The sequence below is a fragment of the Lutjanus erythropterus genome, chromosome 13 (genome assembly GCF_056507025.1).
Source record: "Lutjanus erythropterus isolate fLutEry1 chromosome 13, fLutEry1.hap2, whole genome shotgun sequence".
In the NCBI taxonomy this organism is placed as follows: domain Eukaryota; kingdom Metazoa; phylum Chordata; class Actinopteri; order Lutjaniformes; family Lutjanidae; genus Lutjanus; species Lutjanus erythropterus.
The window spans coordinates 1,987,409-2,009,365 of NC_139329.1; the positions used below are offsets into that span (position 1 = coordinate 1,987,409).

At 39.6% G+C, this 21,957-nt stretch overlaps 1 protein-coding gene across 1 annotated transcript in view; it reads left to right on the plus strand.

Annotated features, from left to right (window-relative positions):
• LOC146315985 (uncharacterized) overlaps nt 1–21,957 on the plus strand; it is a 136,133-nt gene that overhangs the window by 84,401 nt on the left and 29,775 nt on the right. The window contains exons 12-21 of the mRNA XM_084734553.1: nt 6,574–6,646; nt 9,672–9,751; nt 11,860–12,046; nt 12,965–13,124; nt 13,837–13,896; nt 15,989–16,048; nt 16,218–16,401; nt 18,717–18,825; nt 21,390–21,432; nt 21,768–21,879. Of these exons, the coding sequence (XP_084590679.1) occupies nt 6,574–6,646; nt 9,672–9,751; nt 11,860–12,046; nt 12,965–13,124; nt 13,837–13,896; nt 15,989–16,048; nt 16,218–16,401; nt 18,717–18,825; nt 21,390–21,432; nt 21,768–21,879 (1,068 nt within the window). The remainder of the gene's footprint in view (nt 1–6,573; nt 6,647–9,671; nt 9,752–11,859; nt 12,047–12,964; nt 13,125–13,836; nt 13,897–15,988; nt 16,049–16,217; nt 16,402–18,716; nt 18,826–21,389; nt 21,433–21,767; nt 21,880–21,957) is intronic.

A 21,957-nucleotide genomic window follows, 5' to 3' on the forward strand; every position in this document is an offset into this window, starting at 1 on the left:
TTGTTGCAGCACCTTTCTTTCTTCTTCTGTAGCTAATTAGTGGTACCAAAATGTTTAGTTTCAGTTGATATGTGGCATTTTTTTCCTCTTTTGATGGCAAGAAAATCAGCAGCCTGCAGCGCTGGAAACTGCCAGTTGGATTCTTTTTTTTTTTTTTTTTCCTGGGTACTCCACCCTCAGCGGCTCACGTTTTTTTGTTTTTCTGACTGCGTTTGCAGTGGAGACGGAGTGTGATCGCTGAGGGTTTTTTGCAGAATGTTTCGTACACACTGTGTGTGTTAACGTGTCGATCCCCAGCATGTATGAGAGACACAGGCGGAGGTACAGCTTCTGTGCCAAAGGAGAGAGGACTGTGGATGTGGTGTTGATTAAGGTAGGAGGGTGTGTGTGTGAGAGAAACTATACAAACTACATTGATAAAATAGTTGTACAAACCAGTGCTGTTGGTTACTGCAAACATTTTAGAGGATTGATCATTTCAATGTAACAGTCCAAAAGTTTGAAATGTTTTTGTTTCTGTCCAGTTTGGCCTGTTTCTTTTGGATTTTGGATCATGGTGCATTTTCCAAAAAAATCATTTTATCTCCGTTCACAGATCAGATGTGATGGTGATATCTTGCAAGACATCAGAATATTTTATAGTTTTGCAAATACAGAGGCATCCAGGAACACTTTGGACCTTTTATTTAGTTGGATTTAGTTTTATTCTTTTTGGATACAGGCTTTTAGCAAAAGATCCCCATGTCCGAGCAAAGCACGTCATATATTGTTATTCTTCAGAAAAGTAAGGCTACTCAGAAATGTTGGTCAATTTGTCAGCTCTACTGTCCTGTAGTATAGTAGTTTTAGAACAGATTTTATGAAAACAAAGTTAATTGAAACATGATGCAGGGTGTTTTGCCTGTTTTCAACATATCTGTATATGAATGAATAGAGGCAAGTGTTGGTGGGAGATTCTGAGATAAAATGTACTGCAGAGTAGGGATGTCCCGATACAACTTTTTCACTTCCGATATGATACCGATATTGGAGCTTTGAGTATTGGCCGATACCGATGTTTATCCGATCCGATATCCACACAAATCATACATACTTTTATTACTTATTTTGTAGTGTGGAATGTTAGAAAAGGCTTGATCAAGTGATGTTACTCAAACAGAGAACAATAGTCAGCAACCAGAGTCACCTATGGATAGAAGTGCTGGAGTGGAAAATGGACTGCTTATCAGAGCGCTTATATCAGAGATTTTAGATGCAGTCCAATAAAATCCGATACTCGTTTTTTGGCTGATATCAGACCGATATCCGATATCAATATCGTAACCGGACACCCCTACTACAGAGCAAACACAAAAACCTATTTAATGGATTCCTCTACTGTTACTTTTATTTTTCTTTCCTTCATTTTGGACACACAAGTTTTAGAACTACAGTTTCTATCAGGCTTTGGGTGATGCAAACAGGAACTGCAATGTTGCCATGGAGTCAGTGGCTAACGTGGCTCCTCACTTTCCTCCCGACATCCTCACTCGCTCCATTTTGAGGAGCCCACATCATCCAGTGCCTATGCCCCCAGTGAACCCTATGTAAGCTTTTGTGTGTGTCCTTTGTCTGTCTTGCTGCAAAACCATTTGCCCTTTGGGGACAAATAAAGCTGAAAGTTTAAAGTTGAAAATTGAAAGTTGAAAGCAGCTCTAAAGAAAATGTCAACTACCTGAATGTAATGGTCTACATGTCCACATTATTAAGTATGTCTCGCAAACTTGTTGAAGATTAAATACATTATAAGAGCGAGGACAGAAAAACCCGCCATGCTCGTGTAAATAAGCTTATTCCACGTACATTTGGCCTTGTCCGATCTCGTCTTCTTCTGTGGAGTTTTAAGGCGGTCCATCAGTGTTCACCAGCTGCTGGACTGTCCCTTGCCCTTTCTGTTCCAGCATTTGCCATGACACGTGAAAAGGTGCAAGATGGAAATGTTCCTGAACGTAGCTGCATGTGTCAGTATTGAAAATCACCAGTGATGCCTGAAAGCTCATCCCACTATCTCGTGTATATGTATATACAGTAGGCCACACCCAGTACAGCAGTGCAGAGTTGATGAGTGGTGTCCTCTTCCCAAGCTGCTCACATGTCATCATGCTGTTTATTCCTGCTTTATGAACACTATGGCCCACATGCTATTGAGGTCTGTCATGTCTGACACGTACAATGAGAAGCTTTCCAAATCTACGGTCAGACTCCACCTATATAATGAGACTGGACTATGAAAAACTTATGACCCATGGTTTTGGCTTTTAGTTCTTTTTCATTTTTAATCCCCCCAAATTCTTTTTAATTCCCTGCCAAAAACCTGTTAACAGGAGAAAAATGGAAGAAATCCCAGGAAGAGTGACAGAAGAGGACGGACAGACATTACAACATAAACAAATTCTGATGAGAAAAATCGATATACATGTACATACATATGGATAAATGAAGTGAAGAGTATGGATCCAGGAGGACATTGAGCAATTTCTGGTGTCACCAGATAGGTAGGACCTGAGCCAGACACCCTCCTCTCCATCATAGAGACCTGGAAGAAGGACAGACTATGCAAACTCGGAGGAGGCAGCACAGCATTCACAAAGTCAGGAGAGAGAAACACACACACAGGGAGAGAGTGGTATAAGAGAATGCAAACTAGGAAGAGAGGGAGATGATGTGTCTCTGGGGGGAAGTTAATGGATCCATTGAGACGGGGACGAGTACAAACAGGCCTGAGATACTGAAGGATTAGCACTAATTGAAAGTTATGGCAAAAAGATGAGCCTCCGAGACAGACGGAGGCCAATTCAGTGACAGTGGTTCAAAGCTCTTGTGCCTGTGGTGTAAACACCAACACTCTGCTGGTGCTCCAAACTCCCAGTCTGAGCAGAGTTAGCTAATAGCACCACTAGCTACATGGCTAACTGAGCTAACTACCTAATGGCAGCTAAGGCGGCACGGTGGTGCAGTGGTTAGCACTGTTGCCTTCCAGCGAGAAGGTTCTGAGTTTGAATTCTTCAACTGGGAGGCTGGAGAGTTTGTAGGTTTGTAGGTTTGTAGTTTGCTGAGGCAGTGCCTTTCTGTGTGGAGTTTGCATGTTCTCTCTGTGTGGGTTCTCTCCGGATGCTCCTGCTCCCTCCTACAGTCCAAAAACATGCAGATTAGGTTCATCGGTGACTCTACATTGCCTGTAGGTGTGAATGTGTGTCGTTGTTTGTCTCTTGTTTGTCAGCCCTGTGATGAACTGGTTCAGGGTGTGTCCAGCCTCTCACCCAATATCCAGCTCCCCCATGACTCTTTGAAGATCAGTGGTTATGGATAATCAATGAATCAAAGTTTGATAATTAGTCCCACTTTCAGATTTTTATGATGGGTGAACCCTGGAGTGTTTACCCCTTTGGTGTGGTTCATTTGGGTTTGTGTGGATGCTGGTCCAGATCAAACCACCGTTCTCTGGTCCACCTTGAAGGAATGGTCTCAGTCTTGGACCGATGTTAAGTAAAGCAATTCATTTCTGGTGTGAACATCATATGAACCAATCACCCACGTGTAACCTTGCATAATTTCAGTGGTTAAAAAAGGTATCCTCTTCCTGTTTTAGTGACTGGTGAAGTTGCAGCATGTTTGCGGCCAAAATGAGGTCATTATTAAATTAGTTAATACCTGCTATCTTATGAGACATTAATATGCACAGTCCTCTAAAGTCTGCTGCACTTCAGATAACTTAAACAGAATGTGACAGTGCTCCATGATGAACCATATCCAGGTAGAATCTGGGCCATTTGTTGTCTTTTTACTTGCTGACTGTGTGAGTTTTGCCTTTGTGAACACAAACCTGGAAAATTGAAACAATGTATCATCATCGCATTAGTCCAATTCAGAAACTGGACCTTTGGCTGTGAACCCGCCTTCATTCACATGTCTGTCTGTGACAACACTGCCTTCCTGTAAATGTCTTTAGTTCAGTCAAATCCTGCTGTGCCCAGCTGGATTTGAAGCCTCAAAGATTACTGTACAGCTCCCAGTCCAGACATGACCCTGGCGTACCTCACAGCTCTGTGTCATGTCAAAGATCTACTGAGTATCAGCCAGAAAACACCCTGCATATTTCAGCTGGGTCACATATTTACTCGGTTCTGTAATACATTATAGTACGAGCTAGATGCATGATTGTGTCTGCCATTTTGTAGTGTAATTTTGCAAAGAATTTCTACCCCAAATTACATTTGCTGCAATTGTGACTAAATATGGTTCTCCAAGGCTCGCCATGAATGAGCATATAGAGAATTAAAATGAGTCCTCAGACATCCAGCATGTGCAGATCGGGTGTAGACTGATAAATGCTGCCTGTTGTCTCCTACGTGTTGGAGAGTCACTCTTTTGTACAGATCTCTCATTTCTACAGGATGTTGATAACAGACAGAGCAGGCGGCACGGAGCCATTACAATGGATCCATTGAGACAAGTGGGCGAGGGGACAAAAGAGTCATTGGCTTCACTGAAGGACAATCACACAACTAAATATGAAGTCGCTCTGATGGCTTGGCCTACAGGACTTACACAACAGACCAATGGGGCTTTAAAATCTATCGCTTCACACACATGCCTGGCTGTTGATATCCAACACGTACATGCAAACACTCCCATTTTTTTTGGACTTTTAGTGTCCCTTCAAAACAAGAGCTCCTACTGTTTCAGTGTGACAGTAGCTTCAGATTGAACAGAATGTCATCAGTGACCTGCACATATGATCAGAGGCTGACAGTAGAAAGGAAACATTTTATGAAGACCAACAAGAATAATGTGGAAGGCCACTTTGTCCTCTAGGGACATTTAAGAGCAGGTCACATCGATTTTTATGTTGCCTCAGTTTTCTGGGTAGAGGGACTGGATTTTTGAGACGCATAACAATGTTGACATTAAAGATTGGGCACATGTGTCATATGCAAACAGATCTTTTAAGGGCATTTCTACATTTATTTATGTTGAACTGATGATTAAATCAAATTGGACCTTCACGCCTCAGGAAGTGCACTGCTCAAGAAATCTGCTGGATGACGGAGATGAACTCTCATTTGACTAAGGATATGATTTAATTGGATTTCACTTTGATTCACACAAATACAGGAGTCAGAGGGTGAGGGGTATGCAGAAGAGAAAAGCTTTGAATTTGACCACATGATCTCATTGGATGGTGTATGAATAGCACACCACTTTTGATGACATTTTTCGCACATCATGTCTCATCGTGTCAATTATGTAATTTAACATTATTTAGTCTGGTGCATTTTACAAGTTTTTGGATGTAGTAACAATAGTCAGGTAATGTTCATCATCATCAACTACTCAACTAGGTTCAGGAAAAGATTGTGGTTTGGGTCAAAATAAGTACATTACTTACATTAGTTAACAAAATTCAGTCATTATCAGTCCACTTATCCCAACTGAAGGTCAGGTTTAGTTTTAGAATTTCCCAAACGATAAGCCAAAATGACTTGAAAGAAGTCATTTACACTGACTTGTATTATGGCAGACGAGCACGGAGGCATTTTATGTTTTTCTTTTTCAGTTGTTTCTGGTCACCATTCACTTTCTTTTTTTTAGTCCTTTAAGTATGCTGTGTAAGTTAACTTGTGCACTAAAGTTAAAATGACTCAGTATTGACTGCTGGCTTTACACGGGACAGGAACTGTGGCTTCCTGGACAAAAGTCCCATCTTTTTTTGCCCATCCACCCACACCACCTCCTCCATACATGGACTTTCTTGCTTTTTATTCTACGCCACCTGACAATTTTTTTTTTTATCTATGACATTTGTGCATAAAATACACAGCTTCTCTGCATGAATCTGCACTGACTAAATGGCAAGAAATGACACACGAAAGGCAAAAGAGTTGTTGATGTTGTTTTTTATATGCCATTTGGCAAGACCAGGCTGAACTTGATTATGTTCCACAGCTCAAATCAGCTGCTACTGCAGAACATTGTTTCAGATGTGGATCATTTGTATGCGGCTGCCTTGGGTAAAACTACAGAGCAACAGAGTGTCAGGCCTTTGTATGTGTGTTAATAATAATGCAAAAGTCTCGTAGAGAAGCCCTCCTACGTCCCTCTGACATTACACTGAACTGACTGTGTCTGGTTGCAGGGGTGGAACAATCATTTTCTTGTGACCTGTGAGTGTGTACGGGTGCGTGTGTTGTTGTGTGGTCGGCAGAATGTGGACGTTCCTCTGGGGCATGGGGTTGATATGCTCACACTGTAGTCCAAATGCGCACACATGGGGCATGCAGCCTGTGTGGGTGGGAGGGTGTTCTCAGCAGTCACATGTGGAACCAGTGGGTGTGACGACATCAAATTTCAATAATGATGTGATGCTGAGGACACAGCAGAGAACCAGAAAATGGTTCCCACCACAGTAGAAAATGTTCTCGCTAAAAAAAACATTTGGAAATGTACAGTATCAAGCATTTGAAATAAATAATTGACTTAAATTTTCAATTGTTCTGTTCATCTGATAAAAAAATTCTTCCTTCTGTCTTTTAGATCCAGAGGGAGAAGGATGTTTTCTACCCTGTCCAGCCCTGCCCTGAACCTATCACAGAAACAACATGTACAGGTAAGAACGAAAACTGTTAACTCTTAATCCACTGGGCTGAAAAGAGAGCAAGAGACAACTCACTTACTTTGAGAAGTTTTCTAAGTAATACTTGTCTCAGTATGTGGGAGAAGCTAATTCATCTTCACATCCTTCTACCTCAACATGCTGATGTCAGTGATGTTTGAAGAAATTCCCTCAAGACATATCACTTTCACAAGAATGAAGACATAATGTCTCCAGCCAGAAAAACATAAAGGCACAAAAGTCATGAAAAAAGGAGGCTTCTCAAGGGTTTTCAAAAATTCTGTATCACAGAGGCCTTCAGCATACAGTCATGAATGTGCACAAAAACATTTAGGCTGGTCGGTCCGGTAGTATTCGAGATTAGCTCCAGACAAGTTGTAGGTCCAGTGATCACACACACACACACACACTCACTCACTCATGCATGCACACACAGAAGCAATTACTTAATGCCCAGGATAACTCTGCTCATTTATCAAAAAGAAACATTACAAAGAGAGAAATTAAAGCAGCAAGCTCACAGCAGCCTTACAGATATAGCAGACCTCCATGTAGATCCAGTCATGCAACAGTCTATGTGTGTGTGTGTGTGTGTGTGTGTGTGTGTGTGTGTGTGTGTGTGTGTGTGTGTGTGTGTGTGTTTGATTAGACAGGGTTGAGACAGTCCATTCCCTCCTGATTCTATGTAATGTAATTCACATCTCCTCCATATGCCTGTCTCCCCTGCTATCTCTCTAGGGTCACTGTAATCATATTAGACTGGAAACAAGCACAAACAGTGTAGTGCGAACATTAAAGCTGTGACATCACATGAACACATCACCCACCACAGTTTAAATCCTCATTACTGATTTAAAGTGATGGTTAAATGATATATAAATTATATGTAACATTTCTGCTAAAAACACCGGACATGTGTTACCTGTTTTGTTGAGTTGTGTACTTACAGTATCCCAAATGTTCCCAACAATCTTCCAACCAGAAATCTGTAGTATATTCAAGGCAACAGTGTGTTTCCTACAAACTGCTGGTGCAAATCTGTCAGAGAGTGAGGAGGAAGTCGGTGAAGGTGATGTCATAACGTAAATGTAACATCAATTAAACTCTTAATACATTTCCTCGTCCATGAACATGATTTCTGCAGACAGATTTTTATCAGCTGTGGTTGTTAACAATGAAGACAACAGCTCCCATGATCCCACACTATTTCATGGCATTATTTATATTTTGTTGTTTAAATGTGAGAGACCCCCACCCCAAGTACAGACACTTCTGTAAAAAAGATTCTGGTAAAACTCCATGTACTTATTTGACCTCTTTACTCAAGTAAAAGTAAAAAAAAAAAAGTACAGGCTCTGAAATGTAGTCATGTATAGAATAAAAAAATAGCCTTCTCATGGACAGGCCTGCATCCAGCGTCTTTTTTCTTCTTGTTAGGTCTTTAATGTTGTTTTTTTTCTCGTTATGTCCTTTTAAATCTTTTATCTTGTTATGTCTTTTATGTTGTTTCCCTCTTGTTACGTGGTTGTCGTCTTGTTACATCGATTACATCATTTTCATCTTATGTATTGCTACGTTCATCATGGAATTTTTGTCTTGATGTATATTGTTATGTTATTTTCATTGTGTTACGTCCTTTTTGTCTTGTCATGTCTTTTACATCATTTTTGTCTTGTCATGTCTTTTGCGCTATTTTCATTTTGCGTTATATTTGTCTTCATACGTCTGTTAGTCGTTTTTGTCTTATGCCACTTTCATCTTGTTACATCTTTTGCGCTGTTTTACGTGACTTTCATCGTACATCTTTTTACATTGTTTTCATCTTTTTCCGTTGTTTTCATCCATTTAAACTAAAGTAACAAGCTTGCTTTTTAAATATAAGGAGTAGAAAGTACAGATATTTGTGTTAAAATGTACATTTATTGGTAAAAAGCTGTCATAAAAAGAAATATTCAAGTAAAGTACAGATACCTGAAAAATCTACAGTACTGAGTAGAGTAGTACAAGTACAGAAATTAAATATTTGTATTTAGTTACTTCGGATCTCTGCCTAGCTCAGAGGTTCCCACACTGTGGGGTGGTGCAGAGCCACTGCAGGGACGGCGTGGATAACCAGGAGAGACATATAGTGAAACAAAGTTGAATGATTATGATTTATGTTGGGAAATAAACAAAGTAAAGTTTTCTGATACTCATGCTGTCCTTTATTTCAATAAAATTCTACTTGAATGCTTTTTTCCTTTTTTATCGGTTACTTCCCCAATTATTGTTAATGATTGATAATCATTGTGAGGTTGGAGGGGGGCGCAGAGTTTTCTCGCTGTCTGGAGGTTGGCATTTGATGAAAAGTTTGGGAACCACTGGTTCAGCTGCAGAACTGCTATTCTGTGCATTAAAACTATTGACAGAAGTTTTGTTTGAGATGTTTCAACAAAATACTAAAGGCATTTTTTGTGAGAAAAGTTTGTTCTTGGTGCAGTAAAAACTTTATGTGTGTAAAGATTAGGAGGTTAGAAACAAATTTAGGTACCACTTGTCTATATACATATATAATAAATCTGGCCTACCTATAATGCTCAAAGTCATCTTAGCACATGGTGAGACCTGGACAGAAACATTAATGACCTTTTTATTTTGTTAATTGCAAGGTGAGGACACTGATTATCAGCTTCATTGGTTTTATGTAATGCTGTAATGATGTATCACAGCAATGATGTAATCATGTAACAGAGTCATTATGTTCAGAAGGCCGACTGCTGACTGCCTTACATACACACTCAGGCTGCTTTTCTGTGGTTTGGTTGATATGAGGTCAACTTCCTGTCTTGGTGGATTGCAACCAGCAGTGCAATATGCCACTCAGACAGAGCACCACATACTCTGGCACATACTGAAGAACAACATGTTATATCCTTCAAATACCCAGCAAGCCAAAAAATGATACACTTATCTTCATCGCTGACCCAGGTGTTTTTGTCTCTCTCCTCTTCCCACTCTTCCCTCCTCTCTTTCTTTCCAGACGTCCATCCAGACAGAGATGAGTGCGTGTCCATGTGTCTGAAAGTCAGGGCTGACCTGGATGACAGCGTCTTTAAAAAGGTATAAAACCTGCTAAAAGACATACACACATTCACACACACACGTCCATTTGTTTGCTCCTGGTTAAGAGCTGGCAGTCAGATTTCCATCAGCTCATAACCTCTGCTGGTACTGTACATAAACACTGGTGTCAGAGGGGTTTTACGTCAGCACAGCGGCTGGCATTCACAACGTGCTTTGTTCATGTCAGGGTCAGAAATAACAGCACTGCTGCAGCGCTCTGCCTCGCACTTTTCTAAAATTAACCTGGATGGGAAAACCTCTGGTCAAAGTGTTACGCAACACACTGGGAAACACTTTCCCTTCTTCAGCCTGGCAGGAACAAGAGGAAAACCAGTCGACTGGCTGTTCCACAAAACTGCCTGGATGCTAGGTCATAAACTCTGAATAACAAGAACGATATGTGGCACCAAAGAGTGGAGATAAAGTCACAAGATCAAGGAATAATAGTTGTAATGATATTGATAATGTACATTTTTACCTCTGTGAAAGCAGCTCTAAAGTTTCTGAAACATTTGTGTGTCCTCTGTCAGAGAGACATTTTGTTTAATAGCACCATAAAGGCCAAAGAAGCAGTTTTCAGCTGCCTGTTTGTTCAGAGTGTGATGAGTGCAGCTCAGAGTGACTCACATGTTCTGGAAGAGGCCTTTTCCACTCAGTTTCCTCATAATCCTGCGACTCCAGAGACGACATGTGGCCAGACTGAACTTGGCTGCTGTTTTCCTCAAAAAAAACTTACAGTCTTACAGGATCCTGTGAAATCACATACAAATCTTGACTTCAGTGCTCAACTTATAAAACAAATTATGGGATTTGGACAACAATAGGAGGAATTGTTTGGGCGGGAGTATTCCCAAGGATAGAAAGATCAGAAACATGCTGAAAAGTGAAGGCTTTTTCTAACTTCCACCCCCACACAGGGCCAGATTAGGATGAGGGCTTCAGTGTTTAGTGAAACTTGGACTAAGTCTTTTGAGTAGTCAATAATATGGTATTGTAAGCATGGGAGTTTCTTTCCCTAGTGACTTCAGGATGTTTCCTGCTGATTGTTTGTGGACTCACAGAATGTTTGTTCCAGCTTCATTTAGGCTCATATTTCGATGATCCATAGCACAGGCTGATTTAAGGCCTTTTGCTCTTTTTAATGGTGCATAACTTGAGTGCAAAGTAAGGCACAAGGTGCACACTGGTTGTATTTAGTCTCTTAAAGCTGCGGTTGGCAATACTGGAAAAAGTAATTGAATGTTGAACAGGGGTGTAACAATCCAGTGTGATTGATAGAGAGTGAAAATGTTGATCTATATTGTCGTCCTTAAGACGCATCTTTATTTGGAAATTCCAATGGCATGTCTGTGTCACAACATCAGGTAGAGTTCAGTCGTAAAATTGTTGAATTATAGTTTTGTTGCTTTTTGTGAGTTTAGATAAATGTGACTGAATGTGTTAAGTGGACACATGATATCATCTGATATTGATCGAAGTCCCTTAATTGAATTGGAACAGTATCATTTCAGACTTCGTGAAGAATTGTTACAATATTGTATTGTGCTGACACTTGTGATTTGCACCCCTATTGCTGAGTCTTCTTCCCAAGTCGCTGAATACTGCTAAATTTTTGGGAAGGAGACTCAAAAGTGAACTTATTGACCTGTGATTTGCCAAAGTCTCCTGTCAGGGGCTAGATTTCTAAAGCTTGAAAACAGCCAAGAGGAGGAGGAGGGCGAGGAGGAGAAGTTAAGTTTTCTCTGAAACCATCTCAGTGACATTGTGTTTTAAGTTTATTGTGGAACTTTTGCCCAGTTATACCAAAAAATAAACTGCTTACGCCTGCTTTAATTATTCACAAGTGTTTTGGCTGTAACATGAATTAAACCAATCAGAGCATTATCTCCCACTCCCTTCCCTTTAAAAGCCAGGTGTGCCTCCACATGGTGCATTGCTATATAAATGGCAGTTTCAGCAAGTTTGAAAGACAAATGAAGCTGAAATGACAGTGACAGCTGTGTGTCACTTTGCACTGGGAGTTAAGATAGAGCTCATAACTTTTCAACTCCAGCAGAGCCTTCAGTGCTAAAAATCCACTTTTCATGTCTTCTTTTCTTCTCTAGCCTGCAGACCCTCCCCCTTGTGTTGGACACAGGGACAGAGGGGTTCGTGTCTCCTGGTCCTCAACAGATGATGCATCGATTCAGGGAGGCCTTAGTCCCGGTGAGGGGGCTTTGCCAGTGGGCACAGCTGAAGCTGTGGCCCCTCGGAGCTCCAGACTGTCCTGGAAGTCAGAGACCGAGGACAGAGGTAAGGCAGGGCATGGATGTCTATGTCTGTGCTGCATTACACACATACACATAATTGTAGCTATAAGCACTCATAGACAATTATAGAGCTTTATTACAATACTCATAACACATTATAAAGCATTTTATAATGACTTGTCTTTATTGGTCAAGTTTCGCAATAATTCACAGGACCATTGTGTATTATAATTCTCATAGTTGTAATACATTAGAATAATTTTATAATGTGTTATTATCATGTTTTAATGCATTATGATGTTATTATAAGTTACTCTCATTAGGTGCTTTAAGTGTACTAATGTAATGCCTGAATGAAATAACCTTAACCCTTCCTCTGGTGTTTCTCCCTGAAGGAAAATAAGTAATAAATGAATATTACTTTTGCAAATGTACACCTGCTTTTCTTTTCATTTAACCATTTTTTGAGGATTAGGGTTAGTGTCTTATAATTGTGCAATTAAGTACGAAATGTGATCTTTTAAGTCATTATAAGATGCTTTATAATGTGTTATGATTATTGTTATGAAGCATTATAAGTATTTATGAGTGTTTCTTGTGAACTTTTAGCTTCCAATGAATCATTTGCTGCTAATTTAGAATATGCTTCATGTAATTCTTAAGCATAACTAAAAATAAAATCAAATTTAGTGACTTGAAGTGCACAAACTGACAATAATGTCTTCCCCCCAGTTGATGTAAAAAGGGAAGGTGATGGGAGGTCTTGCTAGTCTAGAGGTTAAGGTGATGACCGTGAATCATTGGTTGGGGACTTTTGTTGCATACTATTGACCATTTCTCCCAACCTTCATTTCTCTCTGCTGTCACTATCAAATAAAGGCACAGATGCCCCAAAATAATGAAAAGATCATGTTGTTCTCTTCAGAGTCACGGAGTTTTGTCTCTCTGTTTTAAATCCCAGGAGGAGGAGAAGATGAAGAGAAAAAAGACCAGCTTCCAGAGAATCCTGTCTCTTCTGCCATCAAGCGAGCCACCATCAGGTCTCTGTCCCCGCTGCGTCGTCACAGCTGGGAGCTGGGCAGGCACACCGCCGCAGCAGACAGTGACCTCACACAGCGCAGGTACAGGACAGGGTCTCCATGTCAGGAATGTAAAATATCTAGTCATCATGACACCTCAAGTCCAGAGCACCTGATAGGACAGGTTAGTCTTCTAGAGGGCGAGAGTAACCTCAGAGCTATGTGGACAACTGTCTTCACCTCCAGTATGGAAACACTCCTGTCCTGTCATTTGTTTACATCCAGAATTATTATAAGATATCTCATGTGACACTTTTGCCTAGTCCACACAGGTATTTTTAGAAATGGCCTTTAAAAACCAAAACGATCTCAGAGATGAGCGTTTTGGCACGGTTTAAGAAAAGGCAAAGGGTTCATTCAGTCAGCTGGAGTCGTGTCAGTAGCTGGTTGGTGTGTTAATATGATGCTAACTAGTTCATGTAAAGCAGCAGAGTGGATCACAGTTAGTATCATGACAGTGTGGCCAGTAGTTGTGGAGGTGGACTGTAGCCTGCTCTAAACCAGCAGGTGTTCATCATTTCACCATCATGTTCTCATGTCATCACCAAACTGCTGCAGACACACAGTTTGGAAGAAAAGCGCCAAAAAGTCACCAACTCATTGTTTTCCTGTACATTTTTGTGGTTATTGTAGTTGGACTGGATATCAGATACACTGGGGCAGCAGAAGATACCAGCTACAGAGAATCTAAAAAGTGCAGTTGTAGCTCGCCCTCACTTTCTGTCCACTAACAGTCCATCTGTCTTTCTCTCAGCTCGTTGAAGAGCCTGTCAGGAGAGGCGAGGAGAGCCAAGCCCCCCCTCCACAGGAGAAGGTACACACTCTGAGACTTTGCATGTACACATTCTTCTGCTTTTTACTGCTCTTTATTATGTGTTTAGACTAGAGGTGCAATGACTAACTAATGAACTGATCAATAATTGATTTTTAAATTAATTGCCAACTATCAATTAGTCAGCTTGTGTCAAGAAAAAACATCCAGAGTCTTTGATTTCTTTGCAAAGTATGTTATGGTAATTAATCTGTCGTATCTAATATATCACAATTCTGCATCTTGGGCAGTTGGGTGTACTAACTATTTAACTTATTTAAAGATTTAAACAGCATGTGTAGAGAATGATTCTGTCTCAAGCTTTTAGATCAATATATGTGCTTGATCATTGTAACCACTGTAACCATGATCACTATAAATGGTTTCTCTTGAAGAAGGATGGATGACATTACAGCCCTCCTAAAAGTGAAGCCAAAACATCTGAATTGCCCTCTGGTGGCTGGCTGCACTATAGGTCATAAACGCCGCCTCCTCCATGTTAGCAGATACATTTTTAATTTTTTAAATAATTTTTAAGATAATTTGTGTAATTTTAGGCCGTTCTTATCACTCTGAAGTTTGTTCAAGATTTCCTTTTTTGATCAGTTTGGATTTATTGAGTTATTTGCTGGTATAAAAATGGGGTGTTGCATCATGATTGACAGCTGAGCCCTGTTCATGATTGAGTCAGCCGACTGTGTGGGCGGGACCTCGTTACCACGGCTCCGACCTCGATCACCACTCCACAGACTCTGGCCAGTCCAAGATGGTAGCACTCATATCCTGGATGTTTTAGCTTCATCCTTATACAGCGTGAGGAACTAGAGATGTGTCGGCCATCTTTATTTTACAGTCTTGTTGAGGCCAACAGGCTGACACTGATAGTGAGTCACTGTGAAGGCCTTTCATGCTCACATTAGTCACTAATGAGCAGAGCAGCTCAGAAACAGAGAGACAAGAATGTAGAAATGTTCTGATGACACTCTGCAGTGTGTAGAAAGATGATAGAGTCCAACAGGAAGTAGTAACAATATTTGACGCTCTCCAAACGTCATCAGAAGATCACTGGTCTCCTTCACTTCAGATGTCTGGCTGCAGTTTAGCATTCTTGTTTTTTATGACTGGATTGCAGTGATTCAGTCGTCTTTCCAGCCTCAGCCTGCTCACATGACAGTCTAGACACACACACACACACACACACACACACACACACACACACACACACACACACTCCCAGTGCCATGCATGCTATCCAATGGAAAATTCATTCATGGAATAAAAGAAGCAAGTCCGTTAACACCATCTGGTAGAACAGAGGGAGCTGCAGTGAGGGTGGAGACGGAAAACTCTTCTTGGATTCAGTCTAATGTGGTGCAGTGATGTGTGTCAGGTCCAGCTTATCAACACATCAGCAGCTGGAGACAAACATCTGTCTGCATCCAGATGACCTGTGGAGTCAGTTTGTCTCTCCTCTGTAGCACTGACTTTAGGCTTTGGCAATTTTATTTTAGGGCTGCAATTAAAAATTATTTTCATAGTCAATTAAATGGTCATTTATTTTCTTGAACAACAGTTTTTTGACTATAAAATGTCAGAAAATTGGGATGGTGTTGTTCAATGTTTCCCAAAGCCCAACTTGACAAATTTATATATGGTAATATTTTCACAACTCATGAATTGATTATCTAGCAGGCCTATAAAGCAGAAATGAACAGCCAATTATATGTATATATTTCTATCTCCAAGTTATTACTCTGTTGCTTAAGTTCCCTGTTTTAATAAATTAATTTCATATTATTTTTTCATTTTCTTCTCAATAAAAAACAGATCCAACTTCCACTTTATGTTTTACATAATGCATCATAATATCATATCATAATACTTTGATACCACTCAAATCTGTCAGACTCCTGTCAGTGTAAACACAGTCAGTGATATGTGGACACATCTCTGTCATCATAATACCACCATCATTAATCCATCTCCTCTGTGTCATTCTAAATTGAAAACATCTAATCATCTCTCCTCTCTTTCTTCTCCATGTTTCTCACATCTTTCATCATCCACCTTCATCCCTTTCTTTCCATTTCTTCAGTATGAGTTGGTGTCCATCCAACTTACATCGTCCTGATCAGGAACAAATAGATAACAGAAGGTAATCAGCATGGGTCAATAATAAACTTTGATAATGAACTCATTTTACTTCTAGCTGCATTTCTGAATATTTCCTTCAGGTGAATAATTCAATACACAGACAATACTTCCTGATATCTTAAACTGTAATGTAAAAATATTACATGTTTGTGTTGTCTCATTGCACCCAGCTACAGTCTGGAGGGTCTGGAGGTGGAGAAGGGGGCCATCCAGGCTCAGTGTCCCATCCTCAGTGATCAGAAGGAGAGGAGTACAGGGAGGGGTCTGCGGAGTCTGGAGAGCCAGGAGAGAGGCTCACTGGTCTCCCTCACTGAGGAGGAGCAGGAAGGCGATGGGAGCAGCATCGACAGCCAGGTGTGTGTGTGTGTGTGTGTGTGTGTGTGTGTGTGTGTGTGTGTGTTTTCTTTTCCCCATGTTCAAACATCCCCTCAAATAAAACTACAGTGAGGACAGACCAAATGCTAAAAATGTTTAGATGGATGGATGGATGGATGGATAGATAGATAGATAGATAGATAGATAGATAGATAGATGGATAGATGGATAGATGGATAGATAGATAGATAGATAGATAGATAGATAGATAGATAGATAGATAGATAGATAGGTAGATAGATAGAGAAAGTATACGGGATATATACATGTAAAAAAATTAAATTATGAAAATAGTTTAATACACAGAGTAGAATATAGATATATTATAAGAATATAGATACTCTTAAATATTAGAAATATCTATAAAATATCTGAGAATGTACTATATAGAAAATATATGCAAGAACAAACTATACTAAAATCTAAAAATATACCAGAGTAAAATACAAGGACACACTATACCAAAACTATTACATTGCCATTAAAAAGTAGCTTGCTATGTTGCTGTGTTAACTACTGAGAAAATCTCAGTGGAAAAGTCCATTGCAAAAAGCTGAATTGTTTTAAGTACATAAAAGTAAATAGAAACCTGTGCAGCATTTTGTCTGCTAAACAGACATATTACACAAACAATAAAATACAGGCTTTTATAACCTACAGAAAATCATGTGTCAGCATGAAACTAATGAACCAATTAATGAGGTCAATCTTTAGTTTTACATCCAAATTGTAAAAGTGTGAGGCTTGTAGACTCACCCAACCCATATTCTCTGTATGTATCATTCACGATATAACATTTTTCATGATAAGAACAAATTCATATAGTCATAGTGGTAATATGAATGAGAATGATGTCAGACCGTCACACACAGCAACAACAAGCACAGCTGAAAGTTAAAGTAACATTGCTACAGGCTCCACAGCAGAGGAGTTGGTTCTAAAAAAGGAGAGACTTCAGTAGTGTGGAAATGGTTTGGTTACAAAAGATCAGCTGTACAATAAACCACAGTACTATATGACAAGTGCAAGAAGACTGTAACACAAGGGGCCAGTACAACAAACTATAGAGAAACTGTTGAAGTTGAGAATGAGAAGAGACAAAAATCCAACCAGGAGAGCTCAACAGCTTTTGTCACTTCTAAACCAAAAGTATATTTTTCAGTAGTTTGTCATATTGTCATTGTGGTATTATTGTAGGTCCTTATTGCACGCTTTTACTTCTCTGTGAGGGATATTCAGTTCCTCTGACGAGTCCTGACTGGAAGGAAGATTTGTCTTAAATGAAAAAAAGTCACCCGGCTAAAAGAAGTAGAAAAGAAAGAGAAACAGTGTGCATGGTTTAGGGTTTTTATCGTTTTGTTTTTTGTTACAATAAAAGGAACGTAGAAATAAGGCAAAACTGTAACAGCGATAGATTGCTCATTTTAAAAAGTGTAACTAGATAACGGAGTACTTGCAAAACTAAGGCCTGCTTTTAACAGTGTGTTCACATCATGGCCGCCTTGTGTAAATTCACATCTTACAGCAGCTCAAGTCATACAGTTTGAAAAGGAATTACTTGTAAATGGAACACAAGTAGCATAAAAAAATTAATGAAATATAAAAAGGAGAAAAAAATATATAAAATACAGTTTTCACTTACAGAAATATATGGATGCTTTTGCATAATTGCAGTTTAATTGCAAAAATGTTGTGATACACACCTGGTGTGTGAAATTCTACCAGTAGAATAGATATAAATAACATTAGCTTGTAAAAAAGGATAATTGCACAGAAATACAGCATCAAAAATATCACGGGGTGGTTTCACAGTATGGAAAATACTACTGCATGTAAAATGGATGATTTCACAGTGTACATATAAATATACATTCAATTGCATGTAAAAAGATGAAAGATAATTATATGTATATATACATAGTATATAATAATTTGAATGTGTCTAAGTACTAAAACATATTATGTATAACACATGTAGATAATAGTGCAATGTAGCTATAGTTTGTGAGTGATGTAACACACACAAAAAGAAATTAACACTACGCAGACACAAACATGTCATTAAACAGCATGCATATCTTTGGCCTAATGCATTAAATTACTCATTACTACAAAAGTAATCAGAGTACTCTAACTTATTACCTTGTAGTACATTATCCCCAACATTGAATATTAGTACAATGTATCAAGTCACAAATCTCTTCAGTAGTTTTAATTGATTGGTGTCTAATCTTTCAAACACTGATATTATAACATTATCGCTGTTTATATTATTTTCCCCTCGTGTTTTTTAGACATCACATCAGGTACTGTCAGTGACAACCAGCTGTCCTGCCATGTTCCATCACCAAACCCTCACCAAATCCATCTCCATGGTTACCATCAGCCAACGCGACATAGATGGTGAGTTTCTTATAGCCCTTCAGTTTTTGTTTCCTCATCTTTGACTCCATCCTGTGGTCCTGTTGGCCTCCTGCAGTTTTGAAGTTCGATGTTCTCTTGAACTTGTGCAGTAAGATTTTTTTTTTTTTTCCTGTTAATCCTGCTACACCCCATCATTGCCCTTTAGTGAGTGGATTTCTTCGATCAAAGCGGCGAATCAGCTTCTCCCTCAGTATCTCTCCGCTCCTCCCCAAAAATAGACGCCTCTTTTCTATTGGCTCCTACTCCAGTGATGAGGAGGAGGAGGGAGGGAGTAAGTATGATGATTGTCCCTGTAGTCCTGTGTTCCCTCTGTCAGTGTGCTGTCCTGTAACACTGCCCAACAAAACAACAAGTCCTCGCTAAAATTTGTTCACCTCCTCCTGGAGCTGCAGAGTCAGATGGAGAAAAAAGACACTTTTGTCCAGGAAGCCGTTGGACATTAAGAGTTCTGTGGAGTGTGAAACTGGACAGGAGTGTCTCTTCTGTCCATCTGAATCTCTGCCGTCAACAGTTTATAGTTGGAAGGTGTAGTTGTCTCATCATAAGCATCCAGTACCTCCAACCATCCCAACCCTCAAAATACCCCAACTCCCTCACATCCAGAGTCAAGTTATGCTTACTGGGTGACTTTGAAGATGTCCACTTACAGCCTGTCCTCACTCCCAATGCTTCCAGTACAGCAGCTTGGTCAGTGCCCCTTTGCTTCAAGCTATGACTCTGCAGGTAACCATCTAGTGTCATGTCTTGATGTGAAGTCAGGTGATGTTGTATTAAGAGTAAGATCATCTGCATATGGAGGAGGAGGGGTACATGGATGGATTAACTTATCATTGCTGTTGGGTGCAAACCTTGCATCTCCATATTTTGACATTTTTATTTTTACCATAAATCAATAATATGAGATTAGACACCCTTTACATCTGTCTGTGAGTTTTTCAAATATGACTGTTGTATGGTTTAGGATTTATGAGGTAAAATAATATCTTCTGTAAATGAACTGTTTAGTGTTTCTCTAACCAGCAGTCCAGCACTGTGTATGTTGGTAATTATCCTTAGTAAACTCAAAATGTACGGTCAGAAGAAATGATGGTGACGACCACACCTTCATCTGTTGAACAGTGGATAAAACTCATGTCCAACATAGCAAGCTGAGTCTTTTCTAGACTGTCAGGACACCAGGACTCATTCCTTAGATTATAATAGTAACAATCATACATCACGTAAAATGAATTATCAGCCGATAAAACCTGTTTTTAATATATGTGTAGGTACATAAATTTTATTCTATTTTTTCTTCGTTCTGTGCTGTTGTATATTAATATTCTCAATGTCATTTCTTTTTGCTATGGAGGTGTGGGGAGGGGTAGATGGGTGGGTATTCATAATATGAAATCGTCCTAAGAAATGTCTTGCAACATTTTTGTTATGACAAAATGTTGGACTTGAATGTCAATATTAAGAAAAAAAGAGCATCAAACTTTGATGAATCAGCATTTAGTTAGTTAAAAATCACAGGCTTCATTTCCTGAAAAGTAACAGTTTTGCACATACGACAGCGACGTTACCTTAAGTTAAATTATGTGACTTTATGAATCTAATGTAGTTATTTTACTCCAAACCATGATCTTGTTGTAAACCTAGCCAAGTATTTTTGCCTTTATTTTAAAACTCTACCCATTGTTGCATACTTATTATTGGTAATTGATTGCAGAGGCCTGCACATGGAAAACTGATGCTACAGGGGTAACTACAGTGTCATAGTTTAAGGTGTGGGGTCACTGAGCAGGCTGCCATATTTGAGTTTGACAGTGAGAAAATGTTTCCACTTAAACCTTAACTTTTGTTACAATTGGTGAGGACTGACTTCTGACTGACAGCTTGAATGATAAGAGTTGGAATTTTCTTCCTACTTGTGCCACCTCTACTAGCACACTGGGTGGACTGGTCACATGATCACTTTGGACACAGGTGTATCTCAGTGTCATCTGTCAAACCATGTTCAGCTGGACTGGATGAAAACTGTATTCATTCAAATAAAGCCAGTCCGTTGACACAACAGGGGGCTCTGGCAAAAACAATACAGGATTACCCACTAAAAAAATTAAACCAGGCTCAACTTTTGAGCGATGCAATGTGTTGTCATGGTGAAGAAATGTACACAAACTATGAAAACATGAATGATTAGGCTGCATATGACATTTGAGTTTAGTGAGCTTCTGGTTTGTGTGGACTCATTCTTTATTTTTTTTTTACTTGTTGCATAAAAAGGTAAGTGATTTCCTCCACTTCCTTCCTTCCTTTTTTTCATTACTGGTGATACCCCTGACGTGTTTTCTCCTTGCCCCCCTCTTCAACTTTGTGTTAACCTGTTAGTACTGTATTTCTAAACCTGAACTGCCATTTTGTTTGACCTGATTTCAATGAGTAAATTTGGCTTTGAAGACTTTTTTTTTTTGCAGGTATCATAATCCACAGTATTGGCGTACAGCCTAGCAGCTGTGTCGGCCTGATTAAATGATGTCTGTCCTTTTTGCTTCCTGCAGGGGTGAGCTCATTCTCCAGTACCTCTGGCTCACTGGAATGCAGGTAAGGAGCTAATATTTCTTATTCTAGTGTTATGTTAGACATAGTCATGGTTTCAGTCTTTGCAAGGAGGATGTAAAATTTAAACCACACTATTTTTGCAAGACAGTTGCCTCCACAGGCTCTGATTTGGTGCACAGTACTATATTTCTGCTGAGATATTATTTGTAACAAAGTAACACAATTTCCACACAGCCAGGAACTAATTAACATCATTTGTACGTTGACGTTACCCACAAACAAGAAGTATTCAATAAGATTAAAATGAGCAGACTTTTAATTCTGCCTTGCAATGTGTATTAAAGCACTGGCTTCATAATCATTTGTGTACATGTTAGTATTTCCGAGGAGGAGCCGGGCCCCCTGCTGAGCAACACCGAGGGAAAAGGAGGACCTAAAATCAGTCGGACGTTCAGCTACCTCCGCAGCAAGATGAGCAAGAAAGGCAAGGTGAGAAAAGGCCTTCAGAGGAAGTTATGTAGTCACATCCCTGTTTGAGCATGACATGACGAGTCTCACTGACACGGC